The 21,858-nt window shown below is 54.3% G+C and overlaps 4 protein-coding genes across 13 annotated transcripts; 3 read left to right on the top strand and 1 right to left on the bottom strand.

Annotated features, from left to right (window-relative positions):
• The first annotated feature begins 279 nt into the window (after positions 1-279).
• On the top strand, positions 280-4,106 carry slc16a13 (solute carrier family 16 member 13). 2 transcript variants are annotated; one of them, XM_088391189.1, is made up of 7 exons: positions 280-675; positions 1,104-1,181; positions 1,493-1,735; positions 1,816-1,959; positions 2,035-2,297; positions 2,503-3,052; positions 3,344-4,106. In XM_088391189.1, the coding sequence occupies exons 3-7, from the start codon at positions 1,504-1,506 to the stop codon at positions 3,565-3,567; spliced, it is 1,413 nt and encodes a 470-aa protein (XP_088247315.1). In that variant the 5' UTR covers positions 280-675; positions 1,104-1,181; positions 1,493-1,503; the 3' UTR covers positions 3,568-4,106. The 2 variants fall into 2 exon arrangements, with proteins under 2 accessions (XP_088247315.1, XP_088247308.1); XM_088391182.1 differs by having other exon boundaries at positions 1,092-1,181.
• A 1,001-nt stretch (positions 4,107-5,107) lies between these two features.
• On the top strand, positions 5,108-9,257 carry LOC148403186 (uncharacterized). Of its 7 annotated transcripts, none has more exons than XR_015858957.1 (8): positions 5,108-6,014; positions 6,423-6,683; positions 6,916-7,176; positions 7,515-7,751; positions 7,814-8,095; positions 8,175-8,290; positions 8,452-8,907; positions 8,952-9,257. XR_015858957.1 is itself a non-coding variant. In XM_088378063.1 (6 exons), the coding sequence occupies exons 1-6, from the start codon at positions 5,969-5,971 to the stop codon at positions 8,264-8,266; spliced, it is 1,179 nt and encodes a 392-aa protein (XP_088234189.1). In that variant the 5' UTR covers positions 5,108-5,968; the 3' UTR covers positions 8,267-8,298. The 7 variants fall into 7 exon arrangements, 1 of the variants encoding a protein (XP_088234189.1); XR_015858956.1 differs by having other exon boundaries at positions 5,109-6,014; positions 8,175-8,293; positions 8,455-8,907; XR_015858954.1 differs by having other exon boundaries at positions 5,109-6,014; positions 8,175-8,293; positions 8,451-8,907.
• Positions 9,258-10,042: 785 nt separating this feature from the next.
• Positions 10,043-21,719, top strand: LOC148403184 (monocarboxylate transporter 13-like). Its single transcript, XM_088378090.1, has 5 exons — positions 10,043-10,551; positions 10,674-10,774; positions 19,620-19,882; positions 20,088-20,637; positions 20,941-21,719. The coding sequence occupies exons 3-5, from the start codon at positions 19,649-19,651 to the stop codon at positions 21,162-21,164; spliced, it is 1,008 nt and encodes a 335-aa protein (XP_088234216.1). The 5' UTR covers positions 10,043-10,551; positions 10,674-10,774; positions 19,620-19,648; the 3' UTR covers positions 21,165-21,719.
• Positions 10,085-19,621, bottom strand: LOC148403185 (arf-GAP with coiled-coil, ANK repeat and PH domain-containing protein 2-like). 3 transcript variants are annotated; one of them, XM_088377976.1, is made up of 18 exons: positions 19,517-19,621; positions 19,400-19,444; positions 19,204-19,299; positions 15,032-15,106; positions 14,486-14,598; positions 14,343-14,394; positions 14,156-14,256; positions 13,988-14,099; positions 13,717-13,913; positions 13,591-13,660; positions 13,434-13,528; positions 13,021-13,214; positions 12,885-12,932; positions 12,623-12,798; positions 12,401-12,510; positions 11,707-11,817; positions 11,571-11,632; positions 10,085-10,332 (listed from the first exon to the last, which is right to left on the bottom strand). In XM_088377976.1, the coding sequence occupies exons 2-18, from the start codon at positions 19,403-19,405 to the stop codon at positions 10,235-10,237; spliced, it is 1,716 nt and encodes a 571-aa protein (XP_088234102.1). In that variant the 5' UTR covers positions 19,406-19,444; positions 19,517-19,621; the 3' UTR covers positions 10,085-10,234. The 3 variants fall into 3 exon arrangements, 2 of the variants coding, with proteins under 2 accessions (XP_088234102.1, XP_088234113.1); XM_088377987.1 differs by lacking the exons at positions 11,571-11,632; positions 11,707-11,817; XR_015858950.1 differs by lacking the exons at positions 11,571-11,632; positions 11,707-11,817 and having other exon boundaries at positions 12,401-12,798.
• Positions 21,720-21,858: the final 139 nt, after the last annotated feature.

Raw genomic sequence — 21,858 nt, 5'->3', positions numbered from 1 at the left:
CAAAACAAAATTCAAGATACTATTCAGGGGCGGGGGGCATAATCAAGTAAATTGGCCTCAGTCTCTCGATCTCTCAAAGTTCCACATGACTGTCACATCATTCATATCTGCTGCCATATGGAAAGGATGAAAAAAAAATTGCTGCCACTTGTTTCCTGCTTGACCCTCACTGTTGCCATAGCTGGTGTTTCCTGAGGGGCGGGGCGGGGCGGGGCGGGGCGGGGGCTGAACTCTCTCACCCTCTGTCACCTGACGCAACAAGAATTATGACGATAAGCAAACCCGGGCGTATGTCTGTCCCAGCTGACAACAACTTCAGCAAATCAACTTTTACCTTTCCTTGTTAAAATGCAAGCTGCCCCGTCCTTTATTACCCCGAGAAGTCATTAAACGCCGTAGCAAAAGTCATTTATTGCATTATTTTTAAAATTGTGTTCACAGTTGATTTGTTACCTGACCGCAAAAAGCTAAAAAAAAAAAAAAAAGAAGAAGCCGGTTGGTGCTTTCGAGTTCCATTTAAAAGGCAGCCCTTCGCAACACACAACCACACACGCGTCCAGAGGAACACGAGCCGCCGGCTCGGCTCGGTTCTGTGCTTTGACTTCATCGACTTCGGAGCAAGTCAATGAGAACATGACCAGAATGATAATACAGAGAAGGTTCGAAGTACAAGAGGTAAGTCTTAGTGTTACTGGCAGGTTAGCGTTATTTAACAGGTTCTTCGCGAGCGTAACATGTGTGTACATTTTACGGCTACTGCTACGGCACAACAATAACTCTTTTAAATCAAGGGGTGTTGTTGGCTGAGTAAATTGTGTGTTCGTCTTGTTTGTGCCGTTATTTTTATTTCGTCTTTCGGGGAATTTAGTTGGTCGCTAATGCGCATGCGTTACTACACGTAATTTACGTAGACGCGTGCTTTGGTTATGCTTTGGCGTAAAGCGCAAGACTTGGTCAATTCATGTTTGGTTGTTTTTTAATGAATTTATTTTTTAAACTTGATGGATACACGTGAATCTTTTTGTTGTTTATATTCCTAAATTTAAAAAGCTTGCAAATCCTAATTGAACCCCCCCCCCCCCAAAAAAAAGTGTGTTCTTCAGCTTCAGCTCCATTGAAGCCCACTTCAAGAAGAGCCAGGTGCCTCCCACATGTTTTGCAGTGCACGCCTCCTTCAGCAGGTGGGTCACCTCCTTTTTCACAGCACATCTAAAAGTGTGACTTTGTGAAATTTCCAATCCTTCAATCACAATGTAGCTTGAATGCTATAATGTTCCAAAGTGAAACTTGATGGTTGCGTTTTTTTGTTGTTGTTGTCTTTGCTGGTGGTGGTGATTTCTTTCCCCTTGTCAAACAATCTAGTTGTCTTCCTCAGTGAAGACTTTTACAAGTTGTTCATGATTAACCCATCAATGTTTTAAGGAGCCCCAGCCAAAGCAAGTTAATGATTACGCTTTACCTGTTACCATTTGCCGACATACTTTGTCTCCAGACCCCTCAGCGATGGCCGGCGTCCGACCTGGAGCGGAGAGTCGGCGCAGCGGCGAAGCCGAGGAGCCCGACGGGGGCTGGAGCTGGGTGCTGGTGGGGGCCCTTTTCGTCAGCACCAGCCTGGTGTTCGGGCTCATGCGCGGCTTGGGCATCTTTTTTGTGGAGTTTGTGCAGTACTTTGAGGAGAGCGCTCAAGCCATCTCGTGGATCGCCTCCACCGGCCTGGCGGCGCAGCAGTTCTTCAGTGAGTAACCCTAACTAACCCTAACCCTTCCTCCTGCCAGAGGAAGTTCGGCAGTTAGGCAGCGTGTTGTTGCGTGGCAGGCCCCCTGGGCGCGGCCTTGTCCAACGCCTACGACACGCGGCCGGTGGTGATGGCGGGAGGCTGCCTGGCTGGGCTGGGCTTGATTCTGGCCTCGCGGGCCACCTGTTTGCTTCACCTCTACCTCACCATGGGCCTCCTGACTGGTACGTCATCGCACGGGGCCATGAGGATACAAGTCTGGATTACTGGCCACACACTAACACTGTCTGTTTGGGCAGGTTTGGGCTGGGGCCTGGTTTTCACACCCATGGTGGCCACGGTCATGGCGAGCTTCCGCCAGCGGCGCAGCTTTGCCCTGGGGCTGGCCTTCTCCAGCATCGGCCTGGCGTCGTTCACCTTCAACCCGCTCTTTCAGTACCTGGTGGAGATGTACGCCTGGCGCGGGGCCTTGCTCATCCTGGGCGGGCTCAGCTTCAACATCGTGCCGTGCGGGGCGTGCATTCGGCCACGGCGGCGGCCGAAGGGACCGGCAAAGGTCAAGGTGGGGTCAAATACACAGCAGTTACCCGCTATTGTCTTGCGGCACCTTGGTAACCAAGGAACTCCATTGAGACGCAATTAGTGCGTTGAAGCATGCTAAAGTTGGCATATTTGCTTTGACTTTGCAAATTAGAACAAATTTGCCTCGGCTGTCTAAGTCAAGGTTGAATAAATGTTTTACAAGTCCGGACTTTCCTGTCTTCCAGGCGGCTACGGAGAGCAGGCAGTCATGCGGCGGCGGTGGCGGCGGCGGCGCCGCCTTGCGGCAAGTGGCCTCCTACTTGGAGCTGTCGCTGCTGTGCGAGAGGCCTTACGTCACTTACACTTTAGCCATCAGCCTCCTCAACGTGGGCTACTTTGTGCCTTACGTCCACCTGGTGGCCCACAGCCGACACGCCGGCTTCTCCGAGTACCAGGCCGCCTTCGTCATGTCCGCCGCCGGCGTGACCGACACCTTGGGCCGCGTGGCCTCGGGCTGGTTCTCGGACCGGGGCCACTTTCGCCTCATCCACCTCCTGAGCGCTTGGACCACGCTGGCCGGGTTGTCCATCATGCTGTTGCCCGTCAGCTCCATGCGGGGCTCCTACGCCGCCCTGGTGGCCGTCAGCCTCCTCTACGGCTTCTCCTCGGGGGCGCTGACCTCGCTGGCCTTCACGGTGGTGCCGACGGTGGTCAGCGCCGAGCGCGTGATGGGGGCGCTGGGGCTGTTGCAGCTTATCGAGAGTTGTGCGGGACTGCTGGGATCACCTCTGTCAGGTAGGAGCAAGCACCCTGCATAGAGCCAACTATTTCTTGCTCCACTTTTATTTGCCAGCTGACGAACTGAATGTAGCATTTCAGCTAAATGCGTAACTGAGAGAGCCAAGTGAGTAAATTACAAAGTCAGCAGCGGATCCAATTATTCTACAATGTATGGCTTCCCCATGTCAGTGTGACATGTCGTGACCTACAAACCAAAAAACCTCTGTGGTTGTCAAACATTGACCCAAAGTCATTTGCCCAGAGCGCTTTTGCGTTACTCACGCGTGGCTTGTCTGGCCTTTCCAGGGCTGCTCCGAGACGTCACGGGCAACTACATGGCCTCCTTTGTGGTGTCGGGTGCCTTCTTCCTCCTCAGCACTCTGACCATGGCCACGTTGCCCCACTACTTCTCCCGCACGGATCCGCCGCTGCCGCCGGTTATGCCGCCAATGGTGCCAAACGCCGAGGCGCAAAGTCCCGGCTCGGAGACTGAGCCGATGAACGAGTCGCCCGGTGACGCCAATCACTGAGGGGCCTCCGTGTATACGTGTGTGTGTGTGTGCGCGCACGTGTGTGTGTGTGTGTATGCATGTGTATTTGTATAGAATGTGCGTGTGTATGTATATATGGATATGTGTGTGTGTGTGTGTGTGTGTGTGTACATGCACACGCACACGCACACACACACACACACACACATCCATAGACTCCTCGAAAAAAGAATACGGCCGTGTTAGAGAAGGTCAAAGTGAAGCTTCTCCTGTTGCCTTTGAAGTTCGTCCTGTGGTTTCAGACCAAACGTTTTGCCAGGAGTGAACCCGCGGAGGGCAAATGTGCGTGTGACATTTGTGCATTGTCCCTGAAATGACGTGTTTTTCCAAGTCGATGCAAACCGTGGATCTGTTGACGATGGTAGCAGCCTACTGACAACTCCGCTGGTGTTCAATTGACGCACCCACCGGTGCCCCAAAAAGTAGTCACAACGATAATCCTAACAATGAGCTTTAGCCACGTCCCTCACACTCACGAGTACGACGGGGAAACGAATAAATGCATGCTGGTTACTTGATGACTTGGTTGGATCATTCACCCGCGCACAACCCTTAGCTTTGGCTTCCTGAGCTTTGCAGACACGATTTGGGAAGGACTTGTGTGGGACTTGGAAGTGATGTGCGATTAGCGTTCCTGATCAAGAGAAATGCTCATCACATCTTTGTGGGTTTTTTTTTTTTTTTTCTGAACGGATTTCAATAGTTTCAGGTTAAACTTTAAACTGTGAAGAAGAAAAGAGAAATCAAGCGAAGAGATAGAAAGTGAATGCAAGGTCGGCGCCCTCTTTTGTGCCGTGCGACGTATCTCGACGCGGAATGATTGTCGCTCGTGGAGGGAAAGACGTGGAGTTGAATGATGACGAATCGCGCCCTCTGGTGGCTGAGACTCGAGCTGACAGACCGCAGGCAGTAAGAATAAGCCAAAGCGGGGTCAACTGCTGCTCTTCAAAAGATGCAAAGCAACGGCCGGCTCCTCCTGAAATGTGTCTGTGCTTATGTGAGCGAGCGAGCGAGCGAGGAAACAGTTTGTTGGCTTAGTTGGGCTCGTTACTACATTGTCACCATCCATCACCATTTCAAGCACTGTTGAGACTGGAGGAAAAGACGGAGAAAATAGTGCACGGCCTTTGTTGATTTGTGTTTGGCTCCGACTTGAGTTCTCTCGCGTACTACGTGATGACATTTGTATGTTGCACGTGCCAGTGAGTTTTGCTTTTGTCATTCGTGCATTCATTTCATTCGTCTTGTTTCCCCCCCGAATGACTGAATGAGTGGATATTTGCCATCCATCCGTCCATCCGTCCATCCGTCCATCCGTCCATCCGTCCATCCATCCATCCATCCATCCATCCATCCATCCATCCATCCATCCATCCATCCATCCATCCATCCGCCAACAGCAAAAAAGAAGATGATGCAACATTGGCCTGCAGAAGGTGGTTGGAAGGGGGGGGGGGGGGGGGTGGAGCGGTTCAGCTTTGCCTTTGTCCTCTGATGCAAAGTGGCGGCGGCGGCGGCGGAGGAGGCAGCGCTGGCCCGATCGCAAAGTGACACTCGAGCCGTTCGAAGGCTTTGACTTCCGACGACGTTGTTGCTCAAGCCGGAGAGAAAAGCACGTTCCGTCCTTACGATTGCCATTCCAGACGTTTCCATTGCAAATGGCTTCAAAGTTGCTTGATTCCAATGACATCATTCCCTCGCCAATAACCGGGAAAGGATGGTGTGGCAAAATCAAAGCAATCCACATCTTTGTTTGTTTGTCTGTTTCTTTTGAATCCGTTTGAAAGAAGGCGTGCTGATCGCGTTGTGATGCTCTTACGCAACCGCTGGACGAAGGATAACAGTCAGCTCGAGCATGACATGTTTTTCCAGATAGATGGCAAGTTGGGATGGGCACTTGATAGCCATCATCTTGGCGTGTTGTTGTTGTTGTTGTTTTTCCAGATCGATGGGAAGACGCGACGGGCACTTTACCGCGATCATTTGAGTGCCTTTTGCACATTGGCCTGCCTGCCTGCCTGCCTGCCTGCCTGCCTGACTCGTTGGCCTGTTTGTCTTGAACTCTTGAACTATTTCACTGATGACGCTCGTAACAAAGTTGGTCGGTCGCTTTGCAACAACTTGGCGGCAGGCGCTTTGAGATCAAACGAAGCGAGCGTGGGCTGTGCGTGTCAAAGCGCCGTGACGTCACGCACCTTGCGGGTAGCAGGAAGCGCTCGCGTCCGACACTCATTCGATTCGCTTGTCGAGTCGGAGCAGCCAGCCCGCCCGCCAGCCAGCCAGCGCGCCAGCCAGCCCGCCAGCCATCCAGCCAGCCAGCCATCCAACTAGCCAGCGCGCCAGCCAGCCCGCCCGCCCGCCAGCGCGCCCGCCCGCCAGCATGAAGCTCGTGACAATCACCCTGCTCTTGTTCGTCCACACGGCAGGTAGGAGAACTTTTTACACTTTGCAGTCCGATCCAAGTTGGTGACAATTGGCGAAGCGTCAAGCCGCCATTTTCACATCTCGAAGCCGTTCAATTGATTGTCATCACAAGTTGCTTTGAAAAAGGCCCACGTTGTTGCGACGCCTGCAATGTTTTGCGCCTTCCTTTTGCCAATTGCATTTGGATGGATGGATTTTTCAATATTGTTTTGATACTTTTGGCCAGCTCTCATCTCCTCGTACCAAGTCGTACGTATGTAGCGTGACAACGAAAGGCATTCGGAGCGCAAAATGGCTCTGCACAACAAAGCTCCATGCTCAAGTCTATCTTGTGCCTTGAAGTAGCTTTGTGCCTGCTGGGTGTCCACAGTGCGAGTAAGAGCATGCGCTGGCCACCTCTGCTTTTCCAGATCTGACAAGTAGCGAGTGCAACGGCGTGAAGGATCAGGTGGTGTTCTGCGCAGCTGGCAACAGCCTCAAAATAGAAGCTCCCGATACTGGCTACGCGTGGCACTTCGGAACAGCCGACGTCGCCGTCGACAGTGCTCTGACGATCCCAGACCCAACCTCAAAGGAGTTGACGGGCACCCTGGCAGCAAAGCACACTGGCGTGTACTTGGCCACCAAAGACAGTTCACCGACGGGCAAGTTCACCATCATTGTGGATGCCGGTAAGTCGCGCGACTGTCGTCCCGGGTGGCTGCTTTTGGTGGGAAAACAGCAGCGCGCGCGCGCTCGCTCGCTCCAATTCAGCAAGATTGGCTGATTGTTGATTTTGGCAGCAAATTGAAAAGCGAGCCAGTCACTTGACGAGTCCATCTGCGTGCGTGTACTTTGTGATTTGACCGCCTGCGCTCGGATACTGGGGTGAATAACTCATACAACTGTTTTGGGCTTTTTCAGTCACGTGCACCAAAAACGTGGAATGCCAGGTCGGGACCGGTAGCTCCATACTTTTGAACTCCGAACTGGCTAATGGTGCTGACTCCTGGAGCTTGACGAAAGGAGACTCTTCCGTGGAGACTCTCGGTGATGATCCGCCCAAGTTCACCGCCGAGAAGAAAGAGTTGGGCCTCTTCAACGTGCAAAAAACTCAAAGCGGGAAGTACAAGGCCACGAAGTCACCATCCGAAGTTGAATTTCCAGTCACCGTCAGCGACAAAAGTAAGTTTGGCGCCGCGGCCCTCGCGCTCCTTTCGCTCGCCGCAAAGTGTCGACGGAGGTAGCCGCTCAAACGATTCAGTGACTACGACGACGGGATTATTGCGGCGGGCGGCGCGCGTCGAAGACAAAGAGCCGCCGCCGCCGCCGCCATTTTGTTCTCCGTTGAAACTAAGTGTTGACATGGACTTGATCAATGCACGTTTTCACACCTTCAGCCTCTGTTCAGCCCGCCATTTTTTGGAAGGGCCGCCCTCCCCGACGACTGCGTTTGTTGTAAGTGAGAAAGTGCAAATGCCCGCCCTTGAAATTGACTCTGGTTTGTTTCCTCTTCCCAACAGCTCCCGTCTCCATGGCCAGCGTCAAGAAGGGAGTGGGCTGCGTTGCGACCTTAGAGTGCGAGGTCACCGGTGATGCCAAAACCATCGAATGGACCAAGGACGGAGCTAAGCTGACTCCTAAAGGGAAAACGTTGACCGTCGACAAGACGTCTGCCTCTGCTCGCTACGTCTGCGAGGTCCAGGGCTACCACGGTGGTGCTGCGGTGACTAGCGCCTCCTTCTCCTACACCTACGCAGGTGAGTAAGGAAAGCACCATCCCAGAAAAATTGCAAAGCGCGACTTCCCCTGTTTTTGACAGTTTCCACGGTCAGCATCACACAGACCGCCAGCGTCCTCACGTGTACCGCCGACGGTGCCGTCAAAACCTGGGAGTGGCTGACGTTCGGAAACGTGCCTGTCACAGCAAGCGACGGCACAGTGGACCGTGATCCGTCCAAGTTCAATTTGGCCTCCGGGGCCAAAGGCGAGTTCAGTTGCAAGGTCACCGACTGCCAGAACAATACCAAGTCCTCCCAAATCTTGCGCGTCGGTGGAAAGGTGGACCCCACCGGTACCCCCACCGCCCCGGGCGGCGCTACGAGTGAGTACTTGCACGTCAGTGGGTGGAGCCCCGCCCCGCCCGCCCGCCCAGCCGCCAATGTTTGCCATCTTTGCTCTAGCACCAGGCGCAGCCACCCAGGGCACGTCCTGCTCTGTCGCTCTGTTGGTGATAAGCGTCCTCATTGAGCTCTACGTGGTGATGATGATGTAGACCGAGGCCGGCCGGCCGGCCGGCCGGGTGAGTCGCCGTTTTCCTTCCGTCCACCGTGGCCGCGCTGCCTTGCCTTGCCTTGCCTTGCCTTGCCTTGCCTTGCCTTGGAGGCCAGCGGCGCGCGGGCCCTTCCATTTTTCTCTTTCCATTCATTCAGCAATAAAAAGAATTTGTGTATCAGCAGCAAGAAGACGGGAAAAAAAGCACGAAACCCAGAAAGCAGCGGCTCGGGAGAAGCGGGAAGGCGGCGGCAGCGGCGGCGGCGTTGACGGCGGCACGAGACCCTCGCTCGCACATCTGGAGGGAGGGCACCGGCGCCTGAGCGGTTGGCCTTGGACTTGTTTGCAGCAGGGGAGGGGCCGAGAGTGAAGCGGGAAAGCTTTGTTTCTGTTTGTGCTTTTTTGGTCTCGTTCAATTTTCTTCGACTTCTTCCGTCGATTATGATTTACAATGGACCATGTCACTCACCGTTAGCGTTGGGGAGGGAGGTTGGCAACGTGATTGGGTTGCGTGCTGCAACTGTTTGTTGGTTGGTCTTCAATTTACGCCGTTTATTAGCATGCTTACTACTCGAGTTATGATCAATTTATGATGTGGTTTACAATGGATGATGTCACTCAACCTTAGCATTTGGGAGGGAGGTTGGCAGGCAGGCAGGCAGGCAGGCAGGCAGGCAGGCAGGCAGGCAGGCAGGCAGGCAGGCAGGCAGGCAGGCAAACGTTTTGTTGGGACGCGCTGGAAGGTGGTCAACGTGACTGGCTCAATCGGACGATTGGGTCAATTGGATGGTGCAACTTTTGCTTTCAACGAACGCAGCATCGCGAGGCGTCGCGTTGCATTGGATGGCGGTGCAATTGCGCGAAGGGATTGCCGTGAACTTGGATGGTGCGACTTTGCCTTGGTGTCATGTATGCGAAGGGATTGCCGTGAATTTGGATGGTGTCATGTCCTGTATCCACTGGAAACCACAATAAAGTCTTTCTTCATTCCACTTGGTGGTGCTGTTTGATGATGTCAATGGCGCCGTCAACGGCGCGATGCATTGCGGGACATTTCCACAGATGGAGAAGACGAGCACAGGAGTGGCCCGCCGCCGCCGCCGCCGCCGCCGCCGCCGCCGCCGCCGCCGCCGCCTCCACAGCGATTGATGGAGGAAACTTTCTGAGAAGATTGAATGGCCCGCCGCCGCCGCCGCCTCCACAGCGATGAATGGAGGAAACTTTCTGAGAAGATTGAATGGCCCGCCGCCGCCGCCGCCGCCGCCGCCGCCATGGAAGAAACTCTCTTGCAAGCGCTGTGCAATCAGACAGGTGGCATTTTGCGACCCAACTTTCTTGCATGCTCTCTTCCATCAAATTGAGACTTTTTTGGGTCTTTCTTGCCCAAAGACAGGCGGGAGTTTGGTTTCAAATTTTCACGCATGCGCTTTTCAGTCCAATTGTTTTTTCTTTTTCGACAAGTGGCATTTTTGTATCCGACTTTCTTGCGTGCGCTCTTGAATCGAACGGAAGGGACTTTTTTGGGGGGGGGATTGCAGCCTGCTCCGCATATCGTACTGTATGTTTCAGCCACTCGCACGCGCACGCGTGACGGCAAAATTCAAGTCGTTCCTTTGCTTCCCCTCGCCCACCGCTAGAGGGCGGCGGAGCACACTGACGCTGGCTTTGTTCTTCAAACCCGATTCTACGAGTTAGGCAGAAAAAATAAATACGTCACTAAAAATCCCCCGAGTGTCGCCCTAGGCGATGGGCCTCGTCTGCCTTGTGCTAGAGCCGCCCTTGTCAACGCCGCAGTATAAACTAGCGAGGACTCGAGACATGAAATACAATGCATTTATTTGCCGGACAAAAGAGATATCTGTTCGAAGAAGTTTCGACATTTTCAAATGGAACTATTCCCAAAATATCCCCGTGGCGACAAGACAGAAGGAAGCATTTTCCCCAAACGCTTTCCCCCCTTTCTTTTCTTTCAGAATTTGCCGTCGGCGCTACGACGCTGGAGCTTCTCGGGGTTGTTCGAAGCCATGTGCGAGAAGTCTCTGAAGATGTGCTGGCAGGTTTCGTCACCTGTGCGACACAAGAGAGGTAAACCCAATGACCCCAAAAATAGGAAGAGTACAAGAAGACATAAATAACCCCCAAGAAGTCCACTGCTAGCAAGAATACATAGGTCAATAAGCCCCCGAGAAGTCTACGGATGGAAACGCAAAGGGCCACTAGACGGCGCCGCCGTCTGGAAATGCACGCAGAAGAAGAGCGAGCGTGTTGGCGGAAAAACGTTGAAAAGTAAGTCAACGATACAAACTTGTTTAGACTAAAGACAGGCAGGCGTTCAGACTGCAACAAGGTTTCCCAAAACCTTAACAGATACAAAGCGGATCCATTTTCAAACTTTGCGTCTCTTTTAGGTTTTGGCCTCGGAGCGGGACACGTAGGGAGCAGCACGCGGGCGCCAAAATGCACTTTACCTGGTAGTTTGCGGCGGGCAGGTGGCACGCTGCACAAACGGGTGAGACTAGAACCATGACTCGGGCGTGCAAAGACACACAAAGTCCAAAATGCTGACCGCTCGCCAGGGTCTCTTTGTTTAGTTTTTAAACAAGCACACGCAAAACCAGGTTACAAGAAGCAAGCCTGACAAGCAAAAGCACAACGCTTGACCGCAAAGGCTGCAACGCAAAAGTAAGCATGCTTTCGACTGACTCGCTCGCTCGCTCGCTCGCTCGCTCGCTGACTCGCTGACTGACTCACTGACTCGCTCGCTCGCTCGCTGACTGACTGACTGACTGACTGACTGACTGACTGACTGACTGACTGACTGACTGACTGACTGACTGACTGACTGACTGACTGACTGACTGACTACCTGTTTCATTCCATTTTCACAGTGTTTTGACATTTTGGCCCAGAGCCATACGCTTAAGTGGCAGAAGGAATGGTGATCGTAGAAGAGTCTGTGTTGTACTGTGGTCATGGATTCTGAATGAGAAAGTGGATTTTCACGCTTTCCCGAAGGAGGCGGAGTTCTCTTCACAGCCCATCTCCAATGCCATTTGACATTGCAACAGTATAAATACGCATCGTCAAAAAACAAAAAAGGTGACGCTGTAAAGCCAGTGTTTTCAGTTGGGTGAAGGGGGAGAAGAAAAAGCCAAACAAAAGCCCCTTTCTGTCAGACTCGTTGAACTTCTCGTCTTGTGCTCCCACTCATATGGTTCCTGAACGGCTGCAGGCTCTTCCTGGATTGGACCTGCCCTCTCCCTGCCCCAGTGCCCCCAGGCGGCGCCTGCCCCTTGGAGAGAGACCTGATTTTCCTAGGGATCCATCCAGCTCCTGCATCTCCCTGTTCATCTTGGCGATTCGGAGTCTGCGGGGATAAAAAGAGCGTCGGGCAAGTTTTCCCTTTCGCCATCAAGTGGCAAATTTGTTCCTGATGCTCACAAAGTGACAATGTCGGCGTTGGCGTTGTCCACGGCGATCGTTACGGGGTCCTTTTGGTTTTTGTCTCTGGCGCCGTAGTCCGCGCCGCGTTTCAGGAAGAGGCACACCAGCCTGAGTTCACACACAAGCCCGTATAAAATCGAAATGTCGCACCATCGGCCCTACTCGCTGGTTCCTGTGGAAACGTTCAATTAGCTTGCTCGCTGTCACGCGTCAAGAACCTGGGCTTGTCCGTGCAACTATTTGAAGACTACAAATGTCTTCGAACGCTCCAGTTTTGGCTGGCTGGCGCGCTGGCTGGCTGGCTGGCTGGCTGACTCGCTGACTCGCTGACTGACTCACTGACTCACTGTTGCCAATGTGCTCACAGACTGTTGCGAAAATGCTCACAGTTGGTCCGCTGACATATAGCAAGAGTGGGAAATGCTTGAACTTGGTGCCGTGTGCTCGCCGAGGCTACGATGCTAACGCTTGTTATGCTAACTCGAAGACACGAGCTGAAAAAGTTCTAAGAAGAAGAATTGACCCAATGCTAAAAATATCTGGCATCAGATACAGTCATCAGCCGTTCTTTTCGAAAACGGACATCATTAGCCAAGCGTCGTCTTTCCATCACAGACGTGTGTGTGTGTGTGTGCGTGCGTGCGTGCGTGCGTGCGTGCGTGCGTGCGTGCGTGCGTGCGCGCTTTTTTACCCGGTGTGACCCAATATGGTGGCGTGGTGAAGCGGACCTCTCCCATTTCTGTCCGCCTGGTTGACGTCAGCGCCGTTCTGCAGCAGGAATTCGCACGCCGCCAGAGCATTCTGCTCGCAGAGGAACGAAGGAAGGAAGGAAGAAGGAAAAAACCAAACCCCAAAAAAAAGCTTCCCAACAATGGGCGGCCGGTGCGGAGGCGCACTCCGGAGGAACCCTCACCACCCAGACGGCCTGGATCAGCGGCGTGCAGGCCTCCTCGGCCGCGTTGACCCAGTTGACGTTGGCGCCGTGGGCCAACGCGTCGGCCATGACGGGGAAGTTCTGCAGGGCGGCCGCGCGGTACAGCAGCGCCCCGGCATGAAGGCCGCTCAGATCCTCCTCTTCGTCATTGGCATCTAAGGTACAACGCAAATATCGACAGCGTCGGGAACTTGGTTTGGTTTTCTTTTGGGGTTTTTTTCAAGCGTGCCTGAACGCCCACCTCTGCGGGACCCCGTGTCGTGCTTTTGGACCTCAATGGGGCTCGACACTACGAAGGACAGACAGACAGACCGACAGACCGACCGACAGACGTGTGACAAGGCAGGCGTCTCGTCGGCGGCTCCGTCGTGCGTTACCCGATCGCGGCAGGGTGGCTCGGCTCGGTTTGGGTCGGAGCGGCGGTCGCTGCGCGCTGCGGTCTTGCGTGGCCGCCCGCTTCCTTTTATCGCCCGGGCGCTTCTGCCACCTGTTCTGACCCGCCGTCTCCGGCAGCTTTTGGATGAACTTCTTGTCCACGTATTTGGAGCGGATCCAGGCCTCCTTGTCCCCCCTGGCGAGACGCGCACCGGGGAACGCTCTCGTCAAACGGATTAGAACGATCACGAGTGCCGAGAGGATGCGGTCGCGGCGCCAGACAAGGACTTGCTTCTGCACTTCCAAACGACCACGCAATGTTGCGCCGTCGTGTGCCCACGGCCCAAAAATGGCACGATGCCAGAATCGTGTGGGCTTCTGAGCTGCAATCTGCCCAAAGCTGCTCCAAATCTACCTGCGACTGGAGGCGAGGGGCTTCTTCACGGTGATCTGCTCAATCCGGGCCTCGTAGATGCCGTTGATGACGCCGTTGCCCAATTCGCACATCAGCTGCAAGGCACACCGAGACCTCAGTCATCTCGAGCCGCTCACACAAGAGGAGAATCCCTTACCTTAATGAGTTCCGGCTCCCACGAGTCCAGCGTGAGGGAGCGCACTTTGGAGAAGTGGACCCCCAGGCTCCTGAAAGAGAGCAAGTTGGTGCGCCTGGGCCTGCGCGGGTCCAGGCGCCTGCATACCTGTGTATGCCCGAGCACACGATGCACAGAGTGATGCCGAGGTTGATGGAAGCCCAGTCGGGATCCGGCGCGGCGCAGTCGCAGCACTCGCCGTTCCCGGCAATGGCCCGGACCTCCTCCAAGGCCTTGAAGCCCTCGTCCCCTTCGCCGTCGGCGGGGTTTCCCGTCGACACCGAGCTGCGGCGCCGCCGCCGCCGCTGCGAGACACGGCCACACGGTCGACGAGGGGAGGCGACGGGGCGCGACTCACGGCCGGCCGGCAAATTCTCACCGGGCTGCGTTGGACGTCCCTGCGCTCGTGATAGGCCGAGGCGATGCTGTTCTGCACGGCGCCGATCCACGTCTGCTGCTGCCTCTCCGAGTCGGCCTGTAACAGACAGCTTCTGCGCCCGCCTTAGAGTCGGCCGGCGGGACTCCGTTGTCGCCGGGCGGGACTCACTTGGACGGGGAGACCACTTCCAAACAGAAGCGCCGCTCGCTCTCGCCGTTGGGCTTGACCGTGCACAGACGCAAGTCCTCCACCACCACCGTGGGCTGGTCCTGAGAGACGGGCAGACCGCCGAGACCCCTTTTGGCTGCGTTCCCCTTTTTGCCCAGAGCAACAAGAGTCCTCTTTGTTTGCTTACCTTGAATTTCTTCTGATACACCAGCTGATTCTTCTGAATGGAGAACCAACGCCTGAGGGAGACATGGAGGGAGGGAGGGAGGGAGGGAGACATGAGAAGAAGAAGAAAAGATCACAAGAGCTCTTTCTCTTTTTTTTTTAAACCTGTTCCATGTCTTGAAGGCGTTGCTGGCCCGTTTGTAGAGGTAGCCTTCCATGGCAACTCCGTCGGCGGCGTCCGGTTTGAAGTCCATGATGGAGTCGTCGTAGGAAACATCCTGGAAAGCCCCGAATCCATTTTTAGCTGACTTGATGTCTTTGGAAACTCCAGAATGCAATTCTCCTCAAAAATATGCTCAAGAGCTGACGTAGAACTTGAAAGTGAAAAATGAGGCTGACGTCATTTCCACTCTTTCACTGCCGTCGACGTCAAAGTTGTATTCCTATGGCAGCCCAGATGAAATACAACTTTGACGTCTATATGCGTCAGTGGCAGTGAATGAGTTCAAACGTGCCCATTTATTGTGAAATGTTATTGTGAATTTGGAATGATGCTTTGAGAATTGTGGAAGGGAGAAAAACAGTATATCGATGACATATAAATATTTCAAAACATTGAATGCTTTGAATTGGTTGAAAAATGGTTGGAGTAGAATTGTTGAGAAAGTGTCCAAATCTTCGCAATTTGAAGTTGCGATGCTTTGAACGAACCTTTTTCTTGATGGCGGCGTGCCTTTGCTCCATGTCCCTCTTCTCTCGGGCTGAATTCAGGACAAACTGCCGATGCTGTTGAAACAGCAAAAAGGCGAGATGGGGGGGGGGGAGGCGAGCCGCTCATTCTCGTCTTCTCCTTGCATCCGAACACGACAAGTTCATTTCCTGTCTTTTGACGGACGGACGGACGGACGGACGGACGGACGGACGGAGTGTGTGATCTTGTGAACTATTTCCTGTTGTTGCTGGCTCTTTCCTGTCACGCTGGCAAGTCGTGTGCCATGCAAATGCTCTCAGGAAACTTTTGAAATCATCGCAGTCATGACAAGAACCACTTTTCAGATCCAACATTCAAATTGGAATATCACAAGAGTCAAATTATTGGGGGGGGTTACGTTACATTCGGAATGTTAAGACATTAAGGATGCATGTTTTCAAGTCATACTTTCAAGGTTGATGACAATCAAGTTGTTTATTAAGTCTTATTTTCCATCTAAAGATCTACAAGAGCCATATTGGATCATTAAGAAAGATATTATATATAATGAATAAATAAAACAAATGGAATAATATCCATCCATCCATCCATCTTCTTCCGCTTATCCGGGGTCGGGTCGCGGGGGCAGCAGCTTTAGGAGGGACTCCCAGACTTCCCTCTCCCCAGCCACTTCATCCAGCTCATCCCGGGGGATCCCAAGGCGTTCCCAGGCCAGCTGGGAGACATAGTCTCTCCAGCGCGTCCTGGGTCGTCCCCAGGGTCTCCTACCGGTGGGACATGCCCGGAACACCTCCCCAGGGAGGCGTCCAGGAGGCATCCTGATAAGATGCCCGAGCCACCTCATCTGGCTCCTCTCAACGTGGAGGAGTAGCGATTCTACTCCGAGTCTCTCCCGGATGACCGAGCTTCTCACCCTATCTCTAAGGGAGAGCCCTGACATCCTGCGGAGAAAACTCATTTCGGCCGCTTGTATCCGAGATCTCGTTCTTTCGGTCACAACCCATAGCTCGTGACCATAGGTGAGGGTAGGAGCGTAAATCGACCGGTAAATTGAGAGCTTTGCCTTTTGGCTCAGCTCTCTCTTCACCACAACGGACCGGTACAGGGTCCGCATTACTGCCGACGCTGCACCGATCCGCCTGTCGATCTCACGCTCCATCCTCCCCTCACTCGTGAACAAGACTCCAAGATACTTGAACTCCTCCACTTGGGGCAGGATCTCATCCCCGATCCGGAGAGGGCATTCCACCCTTTTCCGATCGAGGACCATGGACTCGGATTTGGAGGTGCTGACCCTCATCCCGACCGCTTCACACTCGGCTGCGAATCGTTCCAGCGAGAGCTGGAGATCACGGCCTGAAGAAGCCAACAGCACCACGTCATCTGCAAAAAGCAGAGACGCGATGCTGAGGTCCCCAAACCGGACCCCCTCAACGCCTCGGCTGCGCCTAGAAATTCTGTCCATAAAAATTATGAACAGAATCGGTGACAAAGGGCAGCCTTGGCGGAGTCCAACCCTCACTGGGAACGAATCCGTCTTACTGCCGGAAATGCGGACCAGACTCTGGCATCGGTGATACAGGGACCGAACCGCCCTTATCAGTTGGCTCGGCACCCCGTACTCCCGAAGCACCCTCCACAGAACCTCCCGAGGGACACGGTCGAACGCCTTCTCCAAGTCCACAAAACACATGTGGACTGGTTGGGCGAACTCCCATGCACCCTCGAGGATCCTGCCGAGGGTGTAGAGCTGGTCCACTGTTCCACGGCCAGGACGAAAGCCACACTGCTCCTCCTGAATCCGAGGTTCGACCTCCCGACGGACCCTCCTCTCCAGCACCCCTGAATAGACCTTACCAGGGAGGCTGAGGAGTGTGATTCCCCTGTAATTGGAACACACCCTCCGGTCCCCCTTCTTAAAGAGGGGAACCACCACCCCAGTCTGCCAATCCAGAGGCACTGTCCCCGATGTCCACGCAACGTTGTAGAGGCGTGTCAGCCATGACAGCCCCACAACATCCAGAGCCTTTAGGAACTCTGGGCGGATCTCATCCACCCCCGGGGCCTTGCCACCGAGGAGTTTTTTAACTACCTCAGTGACTTCGACCCCAGAGATTGGAGAATCCGCCTCAGAGTCTCCAGGCCCTGCTTCCTCAATGGAAGGCGTGTAGGTGGAATTGAGGAGGTCTTCGAAGTATTCTCCCCACCGACTCACGACGTCCCGAGTCGAGGTCAGCAGCACGCCATCCCCACTGTAAACAGTGTTGACGTTGCACTGCTTCCCCCTCCTGAGACGCCGGATGGTGGACCAGAATTTCCTCGAAGCCGTCCGAAAGTCATTCTCCATGGCCTCACCGAACTCCTCCCACGCCCGGGTTTTTGCCTCAGCAACCGCCGAAGCCGCGTTCCGCTTGGCCATCCGGTACCTGTCAGCTGCCTCCGGAGTCCCGCAGGCCAAAACGGCCCGATAGGACTCCTTCTTCAGCTTGACGGCATCCCTTACCGCCGGTGTCCACCAGCGGGTTCGGGGATTGCCGCCACGACAGGCACCAACGACCTTACGGCCACAGCTCCGGTCGGCCGCCTCAACAATGGAGGCGCGGAACATGGTCCACTCAGACTCAATGTCCCCCGCCTCCCCCGGGACGTGGGAAAAGCTCTGCCGGAGGTGGGAGTTGAAACTCTTCCTGACAGGAGATTCTGCCAGACGTTCCCAGCAGACCCTCACAGAGCGTTTGGGTCTGCCAGGTCGGACCGGCATCTTCCCCCACCATCGGAGCCAACCCACCACCAGGTGGTGATCAGTTGACAGCTCCGCCCCTCTCTTCACCCGAGTGTCCAAAACATGCGGCCGCAAATCCGATGACACGACTACAAAGTCGATCATCGAACCGCGGCCTAGGGTGTCCTGGTGCCAAGTGCACACATGGACACCCTTATGCTTGAACATGGTGTTCATTATTGAAAATCCATGTCGAGCACAGAAGTCCAACAATAGAACACCGCTCGGGTTCAGATCGGGGGGGCCGTTCCTCCCAATCACGCCCTTCCAGGTCTCACTGTCATTGCCCACGTGAGCATTGAAGTCACCCAGTAGAACGATGGAGTCCCCAGAAGGAGCGCTCTCCAGCACTTCCTCCAGGGACCCCAAGAAGGGTGGGTACTCTGAGCTGCTGTTTGGTGCATAGACACAAACAACAGTCAGGACCCGTCCCCCCACCCGAAGGCGGAGGGAGGCTACCCTCTCGTTCACCGGGGTGAACCCCAATGTGCAGGCGCCCAGCCGGGGGGCAATAAGTATACCCACACCTGCTCGACGCCTCTCACCGTGGGCAACGCCAGAGTGGAAGAGAGTCCAGCCCCTCTCGAGAGGGCTTGTACTGGAACCCAAACTGTGCGTGGAGGCTAGTCCGACTATATCTAGTCGGAATTTTTCTGCCTCGCACACCAGCTCGGGCTCCTTTCCAGCCAGAGAGGTGACATTCCATGTCCCAAGAGCCAGCTTCTGCAGCCGGGGATCAGACCGCCAAGGTCCCTGCCTTTGGCTGCCGCCCAGCACACATTGCACCCGACCCCTTTGGCCCCTCCCACAGGTGGTGAGCCCATGGGAAGGGGGACCCACGTTTCCTTTTCGGGCTATGCCCGGCCGGGCCCCATGGGCGAAGGCCCGGCCACCAGACGCTCGCCTTCGAGCCCCGCCTCCAGGCCTGGCTCCAGAGGGAGGCCCCGGTGACCCGCGTCCGGGCGAGGGAAAACGAAGTCCATTTATCTCAATCGTCATAAGGGGCTTCTGTGAGCCGTGCTTTGTCTGGCCCCTCACCTAGGACCCGTTTGCCATGGGTGACCCTACCAGGGGCATGAAGCCCCCGACAACATGGCTCCTAGGATCATAAGGGCACGCAAACCCCTCCACCACGATAAGGTGACGACTCACGGAGGGGATGGAATAATATATCGTCCTATATATAATATATATTATAATATATTTATATATACATATATATGTATGTATGTATGTGTATGTATGTATATATATATATATATATATATATATATATATATATATATATATTAAATATTTGAGAGTAAAAAAAGTTGTAATATTGCATGAATATAGTGTGTTTTTTTTTTTTCTTTTGTCAAAAACAACAACAATCATCATCATAATTACCTCTTCACTTAGTTTTTGCCGATAATGGTCCAGTTCTGCCAAGGACTGGTAGCCGTTCTGGAACAGCTGTGCCTGAGCGTCCATTAGCGCCAACATCTAAAAACAGAAAAAAAAACGCAAAAAGTATTTCATTTTGCCCAACAAAATACGGATGAGATCAAATGCGATGCACGCAACGTGACAAGGTTGCACTCACGGCCATCAACAGCTCCGTCTTCTTTTTGGCTTCGATGATGTTAATCTGCGAGAAAAAGACAAAAGAGCTCCACTTAAAAAGTGCGGCCTCCAAACCTGTCGCCATGTCTTTGCTGACCTCCAGGACGTAGTCGAGGGCGCCCGATCGGAAGGCCCGGCGGGCGTGGAGCAGCGCGCCGCTGGCCTCCTCCACCACACACTAACACTGTCTGTTTGGGCAGGTTTGGGCTGGGGCCTGGTTTTCACACCCATGGTGGCCACGGTCATGGCGAGCTTCCGCCAGCGGCGCAGCTTTGCCCTGGGGCTGGCCTTCTCCAGCATCGGCCTGGCGTCGTTCACCTTCAACCCGCTCTTTCAGTACCTGGTGGAGATGTACGCCTGGCGCGGGGCCTTGCTCATCCTGGGCGGGCTCAGCTTCAACATCGTGCCGTGCGGGGCGTGCATTCGGCCACGGCGGCGGCCGAAGGGACCGGCAAAGGTCAAGGTGGGGTCAAATACACAGCAGTTACCCGCTATTGTCTTGCGGCACCTTGGTAACCAAGGAACTCCATTGAGACGCAATTAGTGCGTTGAAGCATGCTAAAGTTGGCATATTTGCTTTGACTTTGCAAATTAGAACAAATTTGCCTCGGCTGTCTAAGTCAAGGTTGAATAAATGTTTTACAAGTCCGGACTTTCCTGTCTTCCAGGCGGCTACGGAGAGCAGGCAGTCATGCGGCGGCGGTGGCGGCGGCGGCGCCGCCTTGCGGCAAGTGGCCTCCTACTTGGAGCTGTCGCTGCTGTGCGAGAGGCCTTACGTCACTTACACTTTAGCCATCAGCCTCCTCAACGTGGGCTACTTTGTGCCTTACGTCCACCTGGTGGCCCACAGCCGACACGCCGGCTTCTCCGAGTACCAGGCCGCCTTCGTCATGTCCGCCGCCGGCGTGACCGACACCTTGGGCCGCGTGGCCTCGGGCTGGTTCTCGGACCGGGGCCACTTTCGCCTCATCCACCTCCTGAGCGCTTGGACCACGCTGGCCGGGTTGTCCATCATGCTGTTGCCCGTCAGCTCCATGCGGGGCTCCTACGCCGCCCTGGTGGCCGTCAGCCTCCTCTACGGCTTCTCCTCGGGGGCGCTGACCTCGCTGGCCTTCACGGTGGTGCCGACGGTGGTCAGCGCCGAGCGCGTGATGGGGGCGCTGGGGCTGTTGCAGCTTATCGAGAGTTGTGCGGGACTGCTGGGATCACCTCTGTCAGGTAGGAGCAAGCACCCTGCATAGAGCCAACTATTTCTTGCTCCACTTTTATTTGCCAGCTGACGAACTGAATGTAGCATTTCAGCTAAATGCGTAACTGAGAGAGCCAAGTGAGTAAATTACAAAGTCAGCAGCGGATCCAATTATTCTACAATGTATGGCTTCCCCATGTCAGTGTGACATGTCGTGACCTACAAACAAACAAACCAACCAAAAAACCTCTGTGGTTGTCAAACATTGACCCAAAGTCATTTGCCCAGAGCGCTTTTGCGTTACTCACGCGTGGCTTGTCTGGCCTTTCCAGGGCTGCTCCGAGACGTCACGGGCAACTACATGGCCTCCTTTGTGGTGTCGGGTGCCTTCTTCCTCCTCAGCACTCTGACCATGGCCACGTTGCCCCACTACTTCTCCCGCACGGATCCGCCGCTGCCGCCGGTTATGCCGCCAATGGTGCCAAACGCCGAGGCGCAAAGTCCCGGCTCGGAGACTGAGCCGATGAACGAGTCGCCCGGTGACGCCAATCACTGAGGGGCCTCCGTGTATACGTGTGTGTGTGTGTGCGCGCACGTGTGTGTGTGTGTATGCATATGTATTTGGATAGAATGTGCGTGTGTATGTATATATGGATATGTGTGTGTGTGTGTGTGTGTGTGTGTGTGTGTACATGCACACGCACACGCACACACACACACACACACACACACACACACACATCCATAGACTCCTCGAAAAAAGAATACGGCCGTGTTAGAGAAGGTCAAAGTGAAGCTTCTCCTGTTGCCTTTGAAGTTCGTCCTGTGGTTTCAGACCAAACGTTTTGCCAGGAGTGAACCCGCGGAGGGCAAATGTGCGTGTGACATTTGTGCATTGTCCCTGAAATGACGTGTTTTTCCAAGTCGATGCAAACCGTGGATCTGTTGACGATGGTAGCAGCCTACTGACAACTCCGCTGGTGTTCAATTGACGCACCCACCGGTGCCCCAAAAAGTAGTCACAACGATAATCCTAACAATGAGCTTTAGCCACGTCCCTCACACTCACGAGTACGACGGGGAAACGAATAAATGCATGCTGGTTACTTGATGACTTGGTTGGATCATTCACCCGCGCACAACCCTTAGCTTTGGCTTCCTGAGCTTTGCAGACACGATTTGGGAAGGACTTGTGTGGGACTTGGAAGTGATGTGCGATTAGCGTTCCTGATCAAGAGAAATGCTCATCA

Source organism: Syngnathus floridae, chromosome 1 (genome assembly GCF_059516105.1).
Source record: "Syngnathus floridae isolate MCC-2025c chromosome 1, RoL_Sflo_1.0, whole genome shotgun sequence".
Taxonomy (NCBI): domain Eukaryota; kingdom Metazoa; phylum Chordata; class Actinopteri; order Syngnathiformes; family Syngnathidae; genus Syngnathus; species Syngnathus floridae.
The sequence above is the reverse complement of the archived record's forward strand: the minus strand, read 5'-3'. Positions and strand labels throughout refer to the sequence as shown.

Coding starts and splice junctions, on each gene's coding strand:
- slc16a13 (XM_088391189.1), top strand. CDS start 1,504: ATGGCCGGCGTCCGACCTGGAGCGGAGAGTCGGCGCAGCGGCGAAGCC. Junction 1,736..1,815: donor GGCGGCGCAGCAGTTCTTCA/GTGAGTAACCCT, acceptor GTTGCGTGGCAG/GCCCCCTGGGCGCGGCCTTG. Junction 1,960..2,034: donor CACCATGGGCCTCCTGACTG/GTACGTCATCGC, acceptor CTGTTTGGGCAG/GTTTGGGCTGGGGCCTGGTT.
- LOC148403186 (XM_088378063.1), top strand. CDS start 5,969: ATGAAGCTCGTGACAATCACCCTGCTCTTGTTCGTCCACACGGCAG. Junction 7,752..7,813: donor CTTCTCCTACACCTACGCAG/GTGAGTAAGGAA, acceptor TGTTTTTGACAG/TTTCCACGGTCAGCATCACA. Junction 8,096..8,174: donor CGCCCCGGGCGGCGCTACGA/GTGAGTACTTGC, acceptor TCTTTGCTCTAG/CACCAGGCGCAGCCACCCAG.
- LOC148403185 (XM_088377976.1), bottom strand. Junction 12,933..13,020: donor AGCCACCCTGCCGCGATCGG/GTAACGCACGAC, acceptor TGTCCTTCGTAG/TGTCGAGCCCCATTGAGGTC. Junction 12,799..12,884: donor CGACACGGGGTCCCGCAGAG/GTGGGCGTTCAG, acceptor GTTGTACCTTAG/ATGCCAATGACGAAGAGGAG.
- LOC148403184 (XM_088378090.1), top strand. CDS start 19,649: ATGGTGGCCACGGTCATGGCGAGCTTCCGCCAGCGGCGCAGCTTTGCC. Junction 19,883..20,087: donor AGGGACCGGCAAAGGTCAAG/GTGGGGTCAAAT, acceptor CCTGTCTTCCAG/GCGGCTACGGAGAGCAGGCA. Junction 20,638..20,940: donor GCTGGGATCACCTCTGTCAG/GTAGGAGCAAGC, acceptor TGGCCTTTCCAG/GGCTGCTCCGAGACGTCACG.